This window comes from Physcomitrium patens, chromosome 5 (assembly GCF_059467195.1).
Source record: "Physcomitrium patens ecotype Gransden chromosome 5, ASM5946719v1, whole genome shotgun sequence".
Taxonomy (NCBI): Eukaryota; Viridiplantae; Streptophyta; class Bryopsida; order Funariales; family Funariaceae; genus Physcomitrium; species Physcomitrium patens.
Window position 1 is genome coordinate 11,801,648 of NC_143414.1, and position 16,897 is coordinate 11,818,544.

General features: G+C 39.7%; 2 protein-coding genes across 2 annotated transcripts; both read right to left on the bottom strand.

The window, feature by feature from the left end:
* Positions 1–3,375: 3,375 nt before the first annotated feature.
* Positions 3,376–5,709, bottom strand: LOC141045377 (brefeldin A-inhibited guanine nucleotide-exchange protein 5-like). The gene is made up of 2 exons (XM_073533909.2): positions 5,587–5,709; positions 3,376–5,459 (listed from the first exon to the last, which is right to left on the bottom strand). The coding sequence occupies exon 2, from the start codon at positions 5,401–5,403 to the stop codon at positions 4,609–4,611; it is 795 nt and encodes a 264-aa protein (XP_073390010.1). The 5' UTR covers positions 5,404–5,459; positions 5,587–5,709; the 3' UTR covers positions 3,376–4,608.
* Positions 5,710–10,902: 5,193 nt separating this feature from the next.
* On the bottom strand, positions 10,903–16,296 carry LOC112282027 (cleavage and polyadenylation specificity factor subunit 3-II). The gene is made up of 15 exons (XM_024519144.3): positions 16,094–16,296; positions 15,747–15,924; positions 15,380–15,452; positions 15,114–15,231; positions 14,793–14,866; positions 14,560–14,696; positions 14,280–14,343; positions 14,030–14,095; positions 13,682–13,751; positions 13,465–13,569; positions 13,190–13,331; positions 12,921–13,017; positions 12,545–12,689; positions 11,816–12,288; positions 10,903–11,647 (listed from the first exon to the last, which is right to left on the bottom strand). Exons 1-15 carry the CDS (start codon positions 16,116–16,118, stop codon positions 11,051–11,053), a joined length of 2,364 nt encoding a protein of 787 aa, XP_024374912.1. The 5' UTR covers positions 16,119–16,296; the 3' UTR covers positions 10,903–11,050.
* Between the last annotated feature and the right edge of the window lie 601 nt (positions 16,297–16,897).

Below are 16,897 nucleotides of genomic sequence, written 5' to 3' on the forward strand. Positions count from 1 at the left end.
TTTTGAAGCTTATATCTAGAGATTTATGGTGGCTACAAATATGAAATGGTGTGAAAGACTTTGTTCACTCATGCAATATTTGTTCAAGATCAAAAATTCCTCGTCATCAACCTTACACACTTCTTCAACCATTACCTATTCTAAAGCAACCATAGTCTTCTATTTCTATGGATTTCATAACAGATCATCCAATCTCATGTTCTTATGACTGTATATTCGTGATAGTAGATCGTTTACTAAGATGGCATATTTTGTATCATATATAAAATCTATCACAAGTGAAAAAACAACTAAATTCTTTCTTGACAATATCTATTGCTATCATGGATTATCCAAGGATATTATAACTGATAGGGAAACTCAATTTGTATCAAGATTTTGGCAAACTCTTTTCAAGTTTCTAAAAGTAGATATAAAACTATCTTCGACATTCTATCTTCAAATTGATGGACAAATAGGGCATATTAATTAAGTTTTAGAACAGTATTTAAGATATATCATCAACTACTAATAAGATGATTGGACAATTTTTTTATTATTGGCAGAGTTTGTTTATAATAATATAGTATATTTTTCTATAAAAAAAACATCTTTATTTATAAATTATGATTATCATCCATGACTTGATACTTTTGACTTTTCAAAAGTTGATAATCCACAGCAGAAGATTTGACAAATCATTTATTAGAGCTATATACAACAATGAAGGTGCAATTAAAAGAAGCTCAAAAATAATAAAAGGTCAATGTGAATGTCTATCGAAAGGAATAACCACCATTCTACATGGATGATAAGATATGATTACTTCATCATAATATCAAGATCACTTGTCTTTATGAGAAGTTGGACTATCATAGGCTTGGACCATTTCCTATTTTTGTACAAATCAATCCAATTACATATCATTTACACCTAATGGAGTCAATGAAAATCCATCTAGTATTTGACGTGTCTCTTCTTGAACCATACAAGACAATGGGCATACCAAGAAGAAGACAAGTTCTACTTCATCTCCTAAAAGTGGACAATAATGAATTATTTGAAGTGGAAGATGTTCTAGATTCAATGTGGTGCTGAAATAAATTAGAATATTTATCCATTGGCATGAATATGATATTAGTGAATGCAGATATGAGTCAATAAAATATCTTACAAATGCAGCAAAGGCGGTGGAAGCTTTTTATCAAGAACATCTATCAAAATCAAGATAAAAACCTTCTATATAAAAGAAATAAGATCTAAGTAAGATAACATTCTACTTTCAATCCTTGTTTGTAGTTTCTTTGTAGTTGTGACACTAAAGAGATGGAGAACCAACAACCAGCGGATGCGATTGAAGAGCCTTTGTTTATTGACCTACTGAATGAGACATTGTGATTGTCACAAACTTTAAGATGATGCAATCGAGATGAAGATCTTCAAGAATAATATGTTTTTCTTTGAATAGATGGCGAGATATAATGAGTTTGATATCACGACGTTAGAAGAGACTCTCGATGTTTGGTAATTTTATTAAAGGTAGGAACAACTCTTGATAGTATTCTAAATATTTTATTAGAACGAAGTTATGAAGGCCTTAACAATGATCAAATAATAAGGTGGTTTTTTTGCCCCAGTATAGGATACTATTGATGGTTGAGAGGCCATATCAACCATCTTTGAAAAAAGCAAAGATATGAATATGTAGTGAATAAAATTCATTACATCATAGATTTCCTCAACATATGATGACCACTCTTCATGAAACTCGTCCCTAGAAGGGAGGATAATGTCACGTATATATACATGTAAGCCAGTAATTACTTATATAAATAAGTAGAAATAAATAGAAGTAAATAAAAGTAAATTAATTCTATAATATCTTCTATAGAAGCTTCTTAGAAGCTTTGTAGACACTGCTTTTATTTTATAGGTATCTATAATTGATTTTTTGGCTTAGAAAAGTGGTCAACAAGTTGGCCATGTGCCACACATGTTGTTAGCTTAAAGACTAAGCTAATTATGTGGCTTACACGTAGAAAAACTTATCTTGTAAGTCAAAGCATGTATCCTGCAAAGTCAACACATATTGAAGGTCCTAAAAAACATTCCCATGTAGCTCCTAGTTAGATAATATATATAGAGACAAGAATGAAGCCTTCTTCACTCTTGTCAAATCCTTTCTTGTTTCTAGTCTAGTTTCAAGAATCTCAAGTTTCCTTGTCTTTTAGCAATAAGATATTCCAGTTTCTTTCTAATATACATACTTCCTTATTTCTATTTCTTACTCTTTTGTTGATACAAATTTCATTGATTTATACATCATCTTTTAATTCATGTCCTTGACACTCTCTCAATTCTTTCTTCTAATGCTCGTGGCTCTTTCTTCATCCAAGTTTCTATGTCTTCTCTTCTATTCTTCTCCCTAATACATGATTTCTTTTCTTGGCTCTCTCCAAAATCTCTAATTTCAAAATCTCTATCAATTATTTTTCAAATGATTTTAAAATTTTGAGCTCCTCTCAATTCTTATGATCTTACCAATTGCGTCTTCTTTACACTATAACTTTGATCATTTTTTTATCTCAATGTAACTTTGATTTTCCTTAGAACTTTTTTACTCTTTTGTCAAAATCTTGTTGTTGTGGTTGGATGGTCTTTGCTAACCCTCTAATTAGACCTAGAATGCTTTGCTTCAATCTCCGTTGTGTCACTATGCCTCAAATTGGTTATTTATTCCTCCCCCTCCTTTTGTATTATTTTTTATAATTTTTTTTTACCTTTGCCTATGCCTCTACCTTTTCATTTCTTTCTATTCACAATTTTTTTTATTTTTTTTTGTTTCCTTCATACATCTCTCCTTCTCTCATAATTTGATCCTTCTTCTCTTTTTCTCTCTTTTTAATTTTTTCATCTTTTTCATCTTTGATCCATACTTATTGGTCCTTATTCTCTTTCTTCGATTGTTTATTTTTTTAATTTTTTTTTTCCTCCACCATCTTTGGCCCACTTTAGTCGGTCTTGCTTCTCTTGGTTCCTTAAACTGATATTTAATTAGTCTTTTAAACAAGTGTTTTCTTAGTTTTCTTGAAAAATTATGTCATAGACATGCAAACTAATGTTCTTCTAGTCATTTGGCTAGTTTTTATCTCTTCTTGGTCTTTTTGGCCAATATCTTCATTTTGCTTGTCAACTAATATTTTAATCAATTGCTTAGATGTGACTATGATAAGCTAGTTCTTTTCATAAAATCTATATGATTTTAACTTGTTAATATTAAGAATGACCAAGTTAGGCTAAAAATGCTATATTGTTACTACGAGAGAAGTATTATTGTACAAGCAATATTATATCTGCTATGAACCAAACCACTTGCTCTTAAACTTACTCCCATGCTCCTTATGATCCTTTAGATATTACAAAATGTAGTTGTGATAGGTGCAACATAGAGACAACACACAACCAAAGTGGAATCATACTAAATCCATTGATACAGTCCAATGGAAGAGCTGAAGACTAGAACAAAAGTGTAAAACTAAACAAAAACTCTTCTTACTAGCAACTAAAACCTCACCTCTTTTATCCAAAAGGCTGGAGAGGAATTCTCCACTTCTATAACACAACTACTATTGAAGTTTCTCTAGCAAAGACTCTTAAAAACTCAAATTTAGATGTAAATGCTCTTGATAGATAGGCCAGTGGAAATCACCAAGCAAAATCTATCGAAACACACCACTACATCTCAACCAGAGCACACAATGAGCTGACCCAATATTCTGCTCAAGATGGCTATCTGCATCAAGGAAATCCTATAAAATGCAACTAATTCATAGCTATGCAACTAGTCAGATCAGAGTTTAGTCTTGCCACTCTCCAATCTTGAAACTTCAGGTTGTTACACCCTAAAAGTGCTTGCTCTATACAGCAGGCTACTAGTCTAATAATGACACAGCACAACTTCATTAAAACAACCCTAAGAAGCAACAAGCTGGAACCCAAGAATGCTGCCTCCCTAGAAAGCTTCTAACACGAAAGAAACTTCTCTACCAGAACTTCTCCAATCCACACTCAATGTACTTGATTGGACTGGGAGCATGCATGTACTGATTAGCTTCTTTTCCACATCGAGTGAGTAGAGTTCCCACTAACAGCACCATACAAGTCCCTCTACAAGAAAAACTCTTACACTTAAATAGTTGAAATGCACTCTCTGTCACCCAGGGTCGTTTTCCAAGCTGAATTACTACACTACAGCTCAATTATCCTATCAAAAATTACCTATACTAACATCCACAATTGAGATTGAAGACAAATCCCAACTTCGCTCTTTCAGGGATAAGACCTTGCTCTCTCACTAGAACTTCTCCTGATCAGAAGGTCCAACGCCACCATAACCTGCTTCTCTATTCACAAAAACGCAACCTTCAAAAATTACTCTACTCCCTACTACTACCCACATTCAGGGCAGAAGAGCAACCAATTACACCCTAGAAAAAAACTCCCCTAATGCCTTTCTCACGTTCATCTGGTCACTGCAGACAAGCTTCGTGAAATAAGGGTAAAACTCCGGTAAGAGCTTTTTGAATAGGAGCGTATCCATGCCACTCATCGCCTCCAACACCTCAGCAGTCACAGCTGATGAAGTGCTCGGTGGAAATCACTCAGAACAGCCTCGCATGGATCCGGTTGTAGAGCAGCAATTTCTTTTAAGCCGTGCCCACAAAATGGCACCAACTGCCTCTCAACTTCCTCTCTCAGCTTCTGCTCCCCACCTTTCCACGAGATCTCACCACTTTCGAGATCTTCACCTCCCTGCTCCATATTCTCACGAGTTTCCACTTCATCACCACTCTCAGTTATAGTTTGTTCAACATTGCAAGATAAATCTTCGTGCCTTTTGTTCTCCTGACGCAGCAGATTTGGAGGAGGCATGTCTCCAGACATGGGCTGCATCCTACTTTGAAGCTTCGAGCCGCTGTTGTATGAAGCAGCAAAATCCACCATTGACAACAGAGTATCCATAACTAGTCGCTTGTGTGATGGTTGTAATCCCTGCCAGTGATTATTTTGGAGACTATCCAGCGCATCCAACAGCAACAACTGTATCACACATTTCGTCCTCACGTCCTGCAGAAACGGACTCTCTGCTTCGCTCCCGTCGGGACCAATCTCCACCACGTTCTGCAAAGAACTTTGCACACCACCATCGGTGGGTTTGCTCTTCGCACTCTTGAATGACGTGTTCCTCATCAGCAGTGTGTCCATCACATTGCTCATGAAAGACCGCCCACTCGCCAGATTTGTTGCCTTGGCGTCCCACGCAGAAGTCAGCGAACCAGATGCTTCAAAACCTTCGGACTCCACAATGCTCAGTCTTTTCATCTCCTCCTCTGCCACTGAATCGAAGCTCAACCAACAATTCATCTTCGATGCGTCCCCATTGCTCACGATCTTCAGAACGCCACCGGCTATCTGATCATCTGCCAATCGATCCTCACAGATTCAAAAAAAAAAAGCAATAGCCTTCAGACTTGTCTGTGGGTTGATCTTGTTGTTTGTAAATGCAATCAAGCAATTCATGCAGTCCATGATGCAATCTCCAACCACCTGATCAAAGTGTTTCAGCACAACTTGCTCCACATTCTCGAAAGCAACGTCGGATATGAACACCAAGCCATCGTACGCGGCTGTGGTGAACACCATGAACACGCTCCGCCACCCGGATTTGATGCTCCCAACCTTCGACTGGAACATTTGTACAATGCAGTCCACGATCAGAGCCCTGATGCTCGAATTCTTGCTGCTTCATATTATCACCAAGAAAGGTTTCAGAATGTCGTTCTGGAATGTGAAGTTCGCCAACTCCGCCCTCTCCAGATATTTGATCGCTAGTTGCCTCAGAGAGTCGATCACATACATCGCAATTTACTTCTCCGATAAATCTTCACAGCATCTCAATTGCTCCAAGTAGGCTCCCAAGACCTCATAACAGCTCCAGTAAGTCTTTCTCATATGTCTGTGGGAATGGACTTCGAGGGGACTCATTCCAACACAAAACTCAAAGATTTTTGGTGGTTTGCTCGCCCTGAACAATCGCATCGCTTCTTTGTATCGTTCCATCATCCCGACAAAGCCTAGCCTCGCAACGCTTTTCTAAAACGGGCTTCCACCTCCCTCCCAGAATCAATCGGCCGCTCCTCTGTTCCTACAGAACTTCTCTTTTTTGTTTCCACAGACGCATTTGAGGTATTTGACCACGCACCGCAGCAAAACCCGCATGCCTCCCTATGTGAAGTACACGCATGGATGAACAGAAGACCACCCAAATCATGTGCAGAAGTCAGCAAATGGGTCGCCTATACAATAGCATCACGTCCATACCCTCCCTCCTTCTACGACCATTGGCCTCGCCACATGAGGCGTTGCTCTCATTTCCACTAGTCCTTCCATGGGTGCGTAACACTTCTACAGTTCGCTCAACATCTATGCGTTTTTTTAATTTCGTCCAATTCGTCTTTCGGTGCGAACCCTACTGCTTCCGCAGACTACAACCATGCGGTTTTAACCTCCCTCGCATTCAATCCATACCGCCTTCGAACAAGCACGTGTTCTAGGGTGGCCAGGTCGTCTATCCCAATGTCCACCTCTTCGTTCAGATCCTGGCACTTCTCCTGGGGCTCCGCTTCGCACACCATAATTTTCTACTTCTGGATTTGATCCTTGCTGCCAAGACTTCGCAGCGCGTTTGTCTGCGGCCGCCCGGCCTTGTCATCGATTCTACCCTTCCGCCGTCCCTCTCTCCACGCCGTATATGAAACAAATGTTCAATTTCAGCAGCCGACTTCTTCGATGCTGACTCTACCTCAACTTCTCCAGATTGTCCTCAAAAGTCTTCCAGTAGCCACGCCCGTTCGCTTACAAAAACGTCTTCACCAGCTTCCTGAATGAGTTGGGGTTCGTCTCCAACAACCTCTTCTGCATCTCCTCGTCATTGATGAAGGTGTTGTTCGCCTCTTCGTACACCCAGTTATCCACCATGCCAGAACTTGTACTCCAACCCATCGTGTTTGACAGCCTCTTCTCGATCTCACGCACCTCCTCGTCACCGCTCGACATCATCTTCGTCCGGGCATCCAGCCTCACTGTTTCCGCCAAAGACCGCACCAGCTCCAATGCGTGCTTGCGCACAAAGTTCATCTCCACAAGTTCATCCAGCTCTGCCACAGTCTCCACTCCCACAACTCTCAATGGTTCCCATCCTACCAACATCCTCGCATCTCGTCACCTCGGGGCCGGATTCCTTGACAACGACTTTGCACTTGCCGCCTGCGCCTCCACATACCCCAAATGGTCCGCATACCCTTGTTGTCGAGCTCGCTCAACCTCCAACAGCTAGCAGCTTTGCAAAATGCTCCAGCTTACTGTACAGCTTCTTCATCTGGTAATCAATGATGCTCGCAACCAGATGCTTGATCTCCCGCTCCTCCTCATCAGCCAACAGCTTTGCGTTCGCAGCTGCTACACTGGCACCGCTACATTCATTCACGTCTAAATTGGCAAGCAAATGCAGAGAGCACTAATCAATCATCCATACATATAGCCGGTTGCTCAACTTCGGCACCGATCATTTCCGATCATGTCACTCAACGGATCTGCCTCTTGCACTCACACTATATCGTCACAAAACTCTCCACAGCGTTGCATCGATCAATCGATCACTTGTCAACGTGACGATGGCGATCGACTGGACGCTCTCTTTCCCTCATGTCATTCTTTTCCGGCGGTAGTGCCTACTACCATTGCAGTTGCTCCCGATCTCAAAGAGCACCACTTGTGCCAGCCTCTCGTTCTTGCTCTGCGCTTGTCAAAAATGTGAACGATTTCCGGCAGAGCGAACCCGCAATGCCAGAGCTCAAGAGCGCAGCACCCCACTGGTCTCGACGCTGCCTCCCGCAACGCCACTAAAGCGCCATCCGGTCCGAAGAAAGACTGATGCCTTGCTCCTTGAAATCATCCCCCAGTTGTCGAAGGAGAGCATTGTCGAAGTCCTCTCCACCCAACAAGGTGTCTCCCTTCGTGACCTTCACCTCTTCTTTCCACCATCCGCAGTGCGTTGCCAGGTTTGAAAACCAGATCACACAACCCTCTCACCGCTGTTCCATGTACCTCCTTAGTTTCAGAGTGCGCTAGGGTGATCAGTGGAGTCACTCCATCCTTTCCCGGTAGGTCGTTTGCCTCGGACATAGACAGACCCCACTCTGCACTTGCAGCCAAAGCCACCAGCCTACGCTTTCTCCCGGAATTTCCGACACCTCCCAAAATCCTAAAAATTGGCTGCTGAACTGAGAGGTACTCTAACTTAGAGGACCAACTTAGAGGTACTCTAATTTAGAAGACCTACTTAGAGGTACTCTAATTTAGAAGACCTACTTAGAGGTTCTCTAATTTAGAAGACCTACTTAGAGGTTCTCTAATTTAGAAGACCTACTTAGAGGTTCTCTAATTTAGAAGACCTACTTAGAGGTTCTCTAAATGGCATCCAAGTTTGGCTGCACTGCCAAATTAGCGGAGTTTTTTGGCAACGCCCTAAGTCTCTTCTAAAATGAATACTAAAATTACTAAAAAAATTCTTCTAGTTCAGGCTAAGCACTTAGCATTCTACATTAATACTTCTCTACCTATTTCAAGCATTTCTATCTTAGTTTTCTAAACCTCTATTTTTCAAAACAAAGCACTCTTACTAATTTAAAGCTAGATTTAAAAGGTCTTAGTCTCTAACTATGGTCAATCACTTTCATACTCTAGTTGGACATTTTAGCTCTAAAGTGGCTACTCTACTCTATCAATCTCTCTACTTAGTCTAAAAATTCTCAACACTAAGTATATCATTTCTTTAAAGGGCGTATAATAGTCCTTGGCTTGAATTTTTTTTAAATATAGTATCATTGGCCCTTGACAAACTTGTTCTATTGTCCAATTCTTGCAACTTTCTGGGTATCATCTCAAATACTATCACAAAATATTTATTTTTAATTAGCAAATATGGAAAATTTGATTATATTCCTACTTTAGTATTGACGGCCAAGTTGCTAACTTGGATTAGAATAATTAACCACGTATTTAATGGCTTCATTTTAAAAAATGAAAGCCCTAGTATCTAACAAGTGTCAAAAGACATATGTGCTTTTTTATATAGAAACTTAGCAATATCAAGAAATTTGTTATTGGTCCAAGAAAGGACAAAGCTTTTTGTAGTAGTGATCTTTATTTTTTATATTTGTCTTAATACAAGCATAAGAGACAACAAGGTCAATGCCAATTGAGTTTCACAATTATATATCAAATTATTCTTCATTATATTTTGCCAAATTGCTTCTTCATTTGAATGAATATACATTTGAGCATATTTATGCATACCATTGTCATTGAAAATGCATATAGTATGCACCTGACTTCCACACTTACACTGATGGCCTTGAATTTTCATCCAAAAATCTGATTTGAGAAATTTATCACACCTATGCAACATCACCCTCTTAATTTTTTTACTACCCCATAAATCACATTTGTATTCCAATGTACAAAGGCTTGTTGGCAAGTAGATGGTAGTGGTGGTGGCATGCAATTTGAAGGATGTAAGCACTAGATCAGGAAAAGCATTGCCACTACCAAAAATCTATGATGTAAGATGTGGTTTGCAAATCAATAAAAGAAAAGAAGGGAAGATTTTTCCAATTCTTGAAAAGCCAAAAAAGGTCACAATAAAATCTACGTAGCCCGTGGTCTAGGCCCTAGATGACATCTAAACAACAAATGTTGGTAATACCTTCTAACCAATAAAAGTACATTTGCTATTATCACAAATCTAAAGAATATATTTGCTATTTTCAAGAATGCATGGATATTCTTGATATTTCATCATATTTGAAGTGTACATATGATATTTTTTTCTTAAATTTTGAAATAAAAATAAATAATATAATAAATAAATAAAAAGTATAATAAAAATATTATTTATGCTTTTGATTCTTTTTGTATATTGAAAGAGATTGAAGCAAATTGCAAGCATTCAACTCTAACAAAAAGGATGGAATCGAGAAAAGTTTAGTACAAAGAATTGGAGCTAAGTACTATGAATGGTTGCAAACAACCCAACCATGCACAAATTTATATAACACAACACAACTTCTAAACCCCACAATACAAAACTCTTGAGAAAAGATAGTCTTGCCTACAAACCATGACCAATGCAACAATTAAAACCTTTGGTTGCAATCTACAACCAAAACAAGGATTAAGGATCTTGATATGCAAATTGCAATCAAGGTGTCAATTTAGCACCTTAGTTGTAAGGAAACAAATAAGTTGCAGTCGGGAGCAAAGATAAAAATAAATAATAGTAAGAAAAAAATAAATAGAAAAAAATAAATAGAAAAAATTAAAACATAGAGGATAGACAAAAATTGATAGAACAATCTCAAATTCAGAAGGTAAAACAAACCAACAAAACAATCCAAAACCCATACAAAAGAACAGAAATTTGTTATAACAAATTTCTGTCTAGCCAAGTGTTGCACAACATAGCCAACAAAGCTAAGGATACCACAGTCAAGCACAAAACATCCAGTCAGTCTAGGGGCTCGTCTGCCAAGGCGGTTGAACAGACACATCACAGCATTAATTTGGTCATTTTCTATATGTTGCACATAAAGAATTCCACGTGAAAAGTTTCGTAATTTTGTAGATAATTTGTTAGACCAGACAGAGGGAAAAAAAAAAAAAAAAAAAAAAAAAAACAGCAAATCTCAGGTCCTAATTGGCAAACTGATTTCAGCGTCTTCTGAACACACACACACACACAAATAAAATAAAATAAAATAAAATGCAAGAATGCATGATCAGAGTTGGAAAAACAAGACCATATTCAAGTGTGTTGCCGCTTGGAATTTCTTTAATAAACTGAATTTCCCCTCCAGACAAGTAGATGCTCCTCCTCCTCTTCAAAAGCACGCCAAGGAATTACTACTATCACATATGCCCCAAAGTAACATAGTCCATTCAGAACCAGTCATCACAACTTCAGCTTCAATTTTGTTAACACGTTAAGGATCCTATCTGCTAGAATCTGGGCTTCAGAAGACCATTCACAAAGTAGTACCACTACTGGCTTCGTCGTCGTCATACCGTCATTAGAATGTGAAACATTCTCCAAGTCAAGGTTTTTACCTTCAGGGCTTACACTAATCCTAATCGACCTACCTTGTATACATTCATGCTTCTCCTCCACTACGCCTTCTCCAAGCTGCATGACTAGACACATAAATATTACATGAAGAACGGAAAGGGGCTCTAGTCGTTGCTGGCTTTGAGCTGGCCAGACACTGACAAATTCCATGTCTTGGCCTCTGCTTCCAACGGAAGGGCTTTCAGCAGGAGTAGACGGGTCTGGTGTAGCATTGATGTCGAGGCTGATCCCACCTCCTAAACCTCGCACGGTGTTGTGGTTCGTCTCTTGAGGAGGACCATTGAAAAAATCTCTTGACGATGACTCAAACTCACAGGCATCCTCAGTTGACTCCTCCAACACAGGCTCTCGTTCCAAGTCCAGACTGAGGTTGCGTTGTAAATCCATTCGGTGCCGTTTCTTCGATGGCTCCTCTTCTTGTCTCTGTTGAGACAAAGAGAAACCAGCAAATCCCGGCGAGAGAGAAACCCATTTCAGTTTCCAGGTGAATACTATTAATCCTTGAAAAACAGTGTTTCTGACTTAATGAAGTGAGAACTAGGAAACAGGACTAATCTATGTGAAAAGTCCAAGAGGAAACGGGTTGGTCACCTTAATGCCCACTAGTGTTTCTTGTCTACCATCTTCTGCAGCATTCAAATCAACCGGGGATGGACATCTGACTGGCAAATCGTTTTTTCCATCGTTATGGGCTGGGTAAATAGGACACAAACAGGAGAAACTCATGTGGTGCCGGGTGAGTCCAAGCACAGATGAAGCCTCATCAGGATGGATCACTTTGATTCTTAATGAGTCTTCCATTATGACAAAGCCGTTTACTAGAATGTCTTCTCTCGCACGAGGAAGTTGGAACTGACGATCCTCTGTTTGCAGCTGGGAGAGATCGAGTGACGCTACGATCTCTGTCTGACTACCTTCCTCCTCCAGCGGTACGTCCAGTATGCACTCTTGCTCACTTTTTTTGAGATTAGATTCAAGAAATTGCTTGGATACTCCAACTTTAATAGGACATCGAGGTGTTATCTCTACTGTCTCGAGATTTGCTGGATCGTAGCAAGGAATGCCTGGAAACAGAGAAGTAGATGAAAAGAGTGCATTAAACAAAACTCTGGAAATGCTTATGGACGATACTATGAATGTTTTACACACGTAAAATTCGCCTACTGAATGAATTATATTAATTCTATAGTTTTCAAAAGCTAAAGGACTCAAGGGTTCACGCAGAAAAGAGTTCAATGTTAATCTTGAATACAGCAAGATAAACAGGTTTCCCAAGAATAAAATAAAATAAAATAAAGTAAAGGTTTTGTTTGGACTTACACAAATCTGAGGAGATCTTCTTCTTCAGAATGGCCATTTTGGGCTTCTCTCCATGGACTAAGACCACGTTCCTAGGTGCAACATGCCTCACAAGGTCCAGAATGCCCTTGGCATCCGTATGAGCACTAAACGATAAGTGTTGGATCTGCAAGACAGTCAGGTTCCTTTTTCAGCCGAAAACAAGTAACTAAACAAGAGAAAATCCATCGCAAACTCTACAGCGAGTACGAGAACAGCTCTGAGCTGAGCTCTGACACTTCAATGGTTGGTAAACTCTTCCAGTTAGTACCCAGCCAAGTGCGAATAACACATATTTAAGAGTCTAGTTTGGCAAATGTAAAAGTCATTACAAACGAGTAGAAACCCCAGCGCTGACCTGGCAACGAACATCCAAGGTTGTGCGCTTGTCAAGATCAATTTTCGCGGGCTTTCCGGGCATGAGCTTACTACCAACAGTTCCTGCAACACAAAACCTGTTTCCAGCTTCTCAACATGCTGATAGAATAACACCGCACGTATCACCAAACTTCTGATGTTAGGCCTACTTTACCGTGGTCAAGGTCCCTCAATTTCAGACTTCTCTGATTCCCAGCTGTTTCACCCATACAAACACAAAAATGAAATAATTTTGAAAAAGTCACCCACCCCGGCAGAATGATCATGTTGCTCTCTGAAGGAGCCCAGTGCTTGAACACCTCAAGCGAGAGACCTCCACTAAGCATTCCAGGAGTTGCAAACAGAACGCATGGTCCCGGTGCATCTATTTTTGAACGTTCAAATGGTATAACTGTCCCAATAAAGACCACATGTAAGAAAACAAAAAACGTATTTCATGACACTCAATACAACAAAAATTTAGTAATGTATTTATCATTATACAGAATAATAGGAAGAATGAGTCCGGATTTAGTGTTCTGTACCATGTTTGAAATCGAAAGTGTTCCTTGTAACATAGGTGTCTTTGACTTTTTGATTGGTCCAGCTGATCAGCAGCTTATAATACACATTTGCTTGCATGGTTAGCCCTGCAATCATCACCCGTTTAATCTCCACTACTGACAAGTTTTAACAGCAACTGAGCAACAAGTAGCTTTTGCACAGAATTGATCACCTTCTACAACACGGCCGATAACTAACCAGCAGAGATGTAGATGGGCATATCAAGATTGGTACGCTCCCAATACTCATCCAGTAGAATACATAACTCCTGCCCACCGAAGCCATCCGTTAATCGTCGACAGATCGACAGATAAAATTGGAATCTGTGCTTGGTGTAATACACGTACACTGCAACTAGAAAAGATGCATAGCGGTGGATTGGATTGTCTTCTAATCTAAAATGGCTTACAGATGAGAAGGACTTCGTTGAGATTAACACCACGTAGTTAAAAGAGTTCGCTGATAAACTATTCAAATGCACTATTTCTTATATCAGAGACTTACAATGAAATGAAATGGTGTGGTGCTATACAGAAACCAAAATACCTGGGCTCGACCAAGTGCAAACACAGGTATCAGCACCTTGCCACCTGCAGCGACACACTTGTGAACCTGCCAGACCCAACGAGCACATCGGTGGTTTTCTTACAAACACAAACGATAAAGCCTTGGGAATTATCAAGCAACTAAGGTAGCCAATGAGGCGTCTTGCGTCATGTGCCTTTGAACAAAACATAAAGAGAGTGATACAATGTCAAAGGTACACTCAAGAGAATAGCCATTTATGAAGACTTACAGCCTTAAGAAATTCACGTTCCCGAGCTCGTTTGGAATCCCGAACAGTGGTTGCATAAGTTGATCTGCAAAATAGATCATCAATTAATTAAGTTAATATTTTAGAAATACATTCCAATTTCAATACCTTCAAACTTGGACTCTATCTAAAAATGACCAATCTAAAATGCATTTAAAATCGAGAATTTAGAATCATAACTCGGAATCGTCAAAACATTGAGGTGTTTTTTCTTCTCTTTCTTTACATTTGTTCTAGTGTATGTGTGTGTGTGTGTGCTCACTCCGTAATAAGGAGATCTGGCTCCAAACGATCAATCTGGGCAGCACCAAGATGACGATCTGGAGTCATGTTATAGTCTCCTGTGTAAACAACAGTGTCGTCCCCAGCCTTGACCCAAAACATTGCTGCTCCAAGTACCTAGTTTCATTCAAGTGAGTCAATTTATGATTCCAACGACAAGTTTCCAACCGAGGGTACGCAATATTGAGAACTAAAAGGGGTTCAAGAACTCACATGGCCAGCATAATATGCCCTAAATTCGAGGTCCGCACCCACTTTTATTGTCTGGCGCAAATCAACCGCAGTCACTATACACCGAAACCACATCATGTCACAACTATAACCCAAAGACCTTACTCAAAATAACCTGATAAATGCAGCTGAATTAAACATAAAGTCAGATTGACTGAGACTCTTGCATGAGGATTCGAGAACTTAATAATGTCCTTATTCTTAGTGAGTAAAACCTCTTCGCAGTTCGGCTCCATATTTTGCTATATACCTTAAAACGTAACCGAGGGCTTTCGAGCCGCGAATGCTTCCAAAACAACATACCTTTCTTCATGCATTTTTGAATTTGAAGAACGCTGAACTGCTCTTGCTCTCCTTTTCTCTCTACCATGACCTTGCGGTAGTCTTCCAGCATCAAAGGTGCCAAGGCTTTCGTCGGATACTGAACATCGAGAAGATTCCTCCAGAAGAGGAGGAAATTAATTAGCTGCTGCTTACTTACTTACTTCCAAGGTTCCATATCTCTAGACTCGTGTGGTAACAGTTCATGGATCAAAGTTAAGAAAAGAAATGACAAAAATACAACTCACGGTCATGTATATAGGGCCATCGTAACCACAGACTTCAGTGAAATAGGGTAGAGCTCCTATATGATCCAAGTGGCTGCACACACGAACATCATCGCACTGAGGAATGCAGCCCAAAACTTCGAAGTATTATCAACGGCGATAACAAGCAAACAAATAAAAAGCCTTAATAACCATTAATTACCACAGAAATACAGAGATCCATCAGGACCTCGACTTGGAGACAAATATTATCTGACCTGATTGTACACAGCGCTGTACAAATGACAGAAACCAATAACTAAAGCATCCATCAACACATCTCAGAACGCGGTTTCGAATGCACGATTGCCAAACCCATTTAGAAAAACGCGCAGAAGGGAACACCCACAAGTGCGTGACAATGACACAGTCGATGACATGGGTAAAGTCGCCGGACTTGGAGATGAAGGAGAAATCGGGATAACGGCGTTCGTCTTGGTAGCCCATGTGCATCCCGCAATCGAACATAATATTCTTCCCTCCGATCGTCACAATCACGCAGCTCTTCCCCACATCCTGCCCCGCCCCTGCCACACCCAATTCCACCTCAATCGACTGCCCACCCCCCCCCCTCCCCCCTCTGAGCCTAAAACCCTAAAACCTCGCTCAAATTCACTGTGACCCAAGGCACGAATCGTTAAAAAACACGATTACAGCGCAAGTGAAGCGAGAGCAAAGTCGCAGGTTCCGACGCACCCAGAGGGACGCATTTGATGAGCATTGTAGGCCAACTGAAGCCTTGAGAAAATCGAGAGATACAGCAGCTGGGTCAATTTATAATTCAGTTGGAAGGTCGAGAATGAGGGTGATGAATGATGGGTGCCGCCAAATTGTGCAGCGCGAAGCCACCCTCTCGCAGATTTGCGTGCCGCAGCACGGTGTCGGCAGCAGAACAAGCTTCCAACTTTGCGAGGGGCCTGGCTTGGTTATGGGGCTGATTTGACAACCCCCCGGTGAAGGGGCCTGTGTCTGTCTCTCGTGGGCGCAGTTACCGATGCCCGATCGTCCTCCATTTGCCTTGTGGGGCCGTTAATTGAGGGATAGTTTCATTCCTTGTTAGTAATTAACTAATTGGGATCTCAAATAAGATCTCGACAAAAGAATTTTTTTCTTATTACTAAGAAAATCTATTAGTTTGATTCTTTAAGAGGCTTTGGTATTCTTTTCTATTTTTCTTTTCTTTTGGTTCCTTTTTCTTTTTGAGTATGTATGCAAATGTAATTAAATGGAATTTTAAGTGTCTATGAAAACTGACTATTTTTCTAAGGTAGATTTTTTTCACTAGTTAAAATTTAAATAAATAAAGTAAAATAAAATTCCTTTTTATTAAAAGTATTAATACTTTTAGTAAATATTACGTAGAAACTAAGATTATTGAAATATCAAAAATCATATTGATTAGAAGAGTACACTCTAAGAATGATGACAATATATAATCAAGAAAAACCGAAAATTAAAATTCAATTAAATCAAATTTTAAAATGTGTTTTTTAAAGAAAA

Bases quoted from the DNA above. Each gene is read 5' to 3' on its own strand.
- LOC141045377 (XM_073533909.2), bottom strand. From the start codon at position 5,403: ATGAATTGTTGGTTGAGCTTCGATTCAGTGGCAGAGGAGGAGATGAAA.
- LOC112282027 (XM_024519144.3), bottom strand. From the start codon at position 16,118: ATGCTCATCAAATGCGTCCCTCTGG. The intron at 15,925-16,093 runs GTGCGTCGGAAC...TGGGTGTGGCAG, and splicing joins CATCAAATGCGTCCCTCTGG to GGGCGGGGCAGGATGTGGGG. The intron at 15,232-15,379 runs GTGAGTTGTATT...CTCGATGTTCAG, and splicing joins ATGGCCCTATATACATGACC to TATCCGACGAAAGCCTTGGC.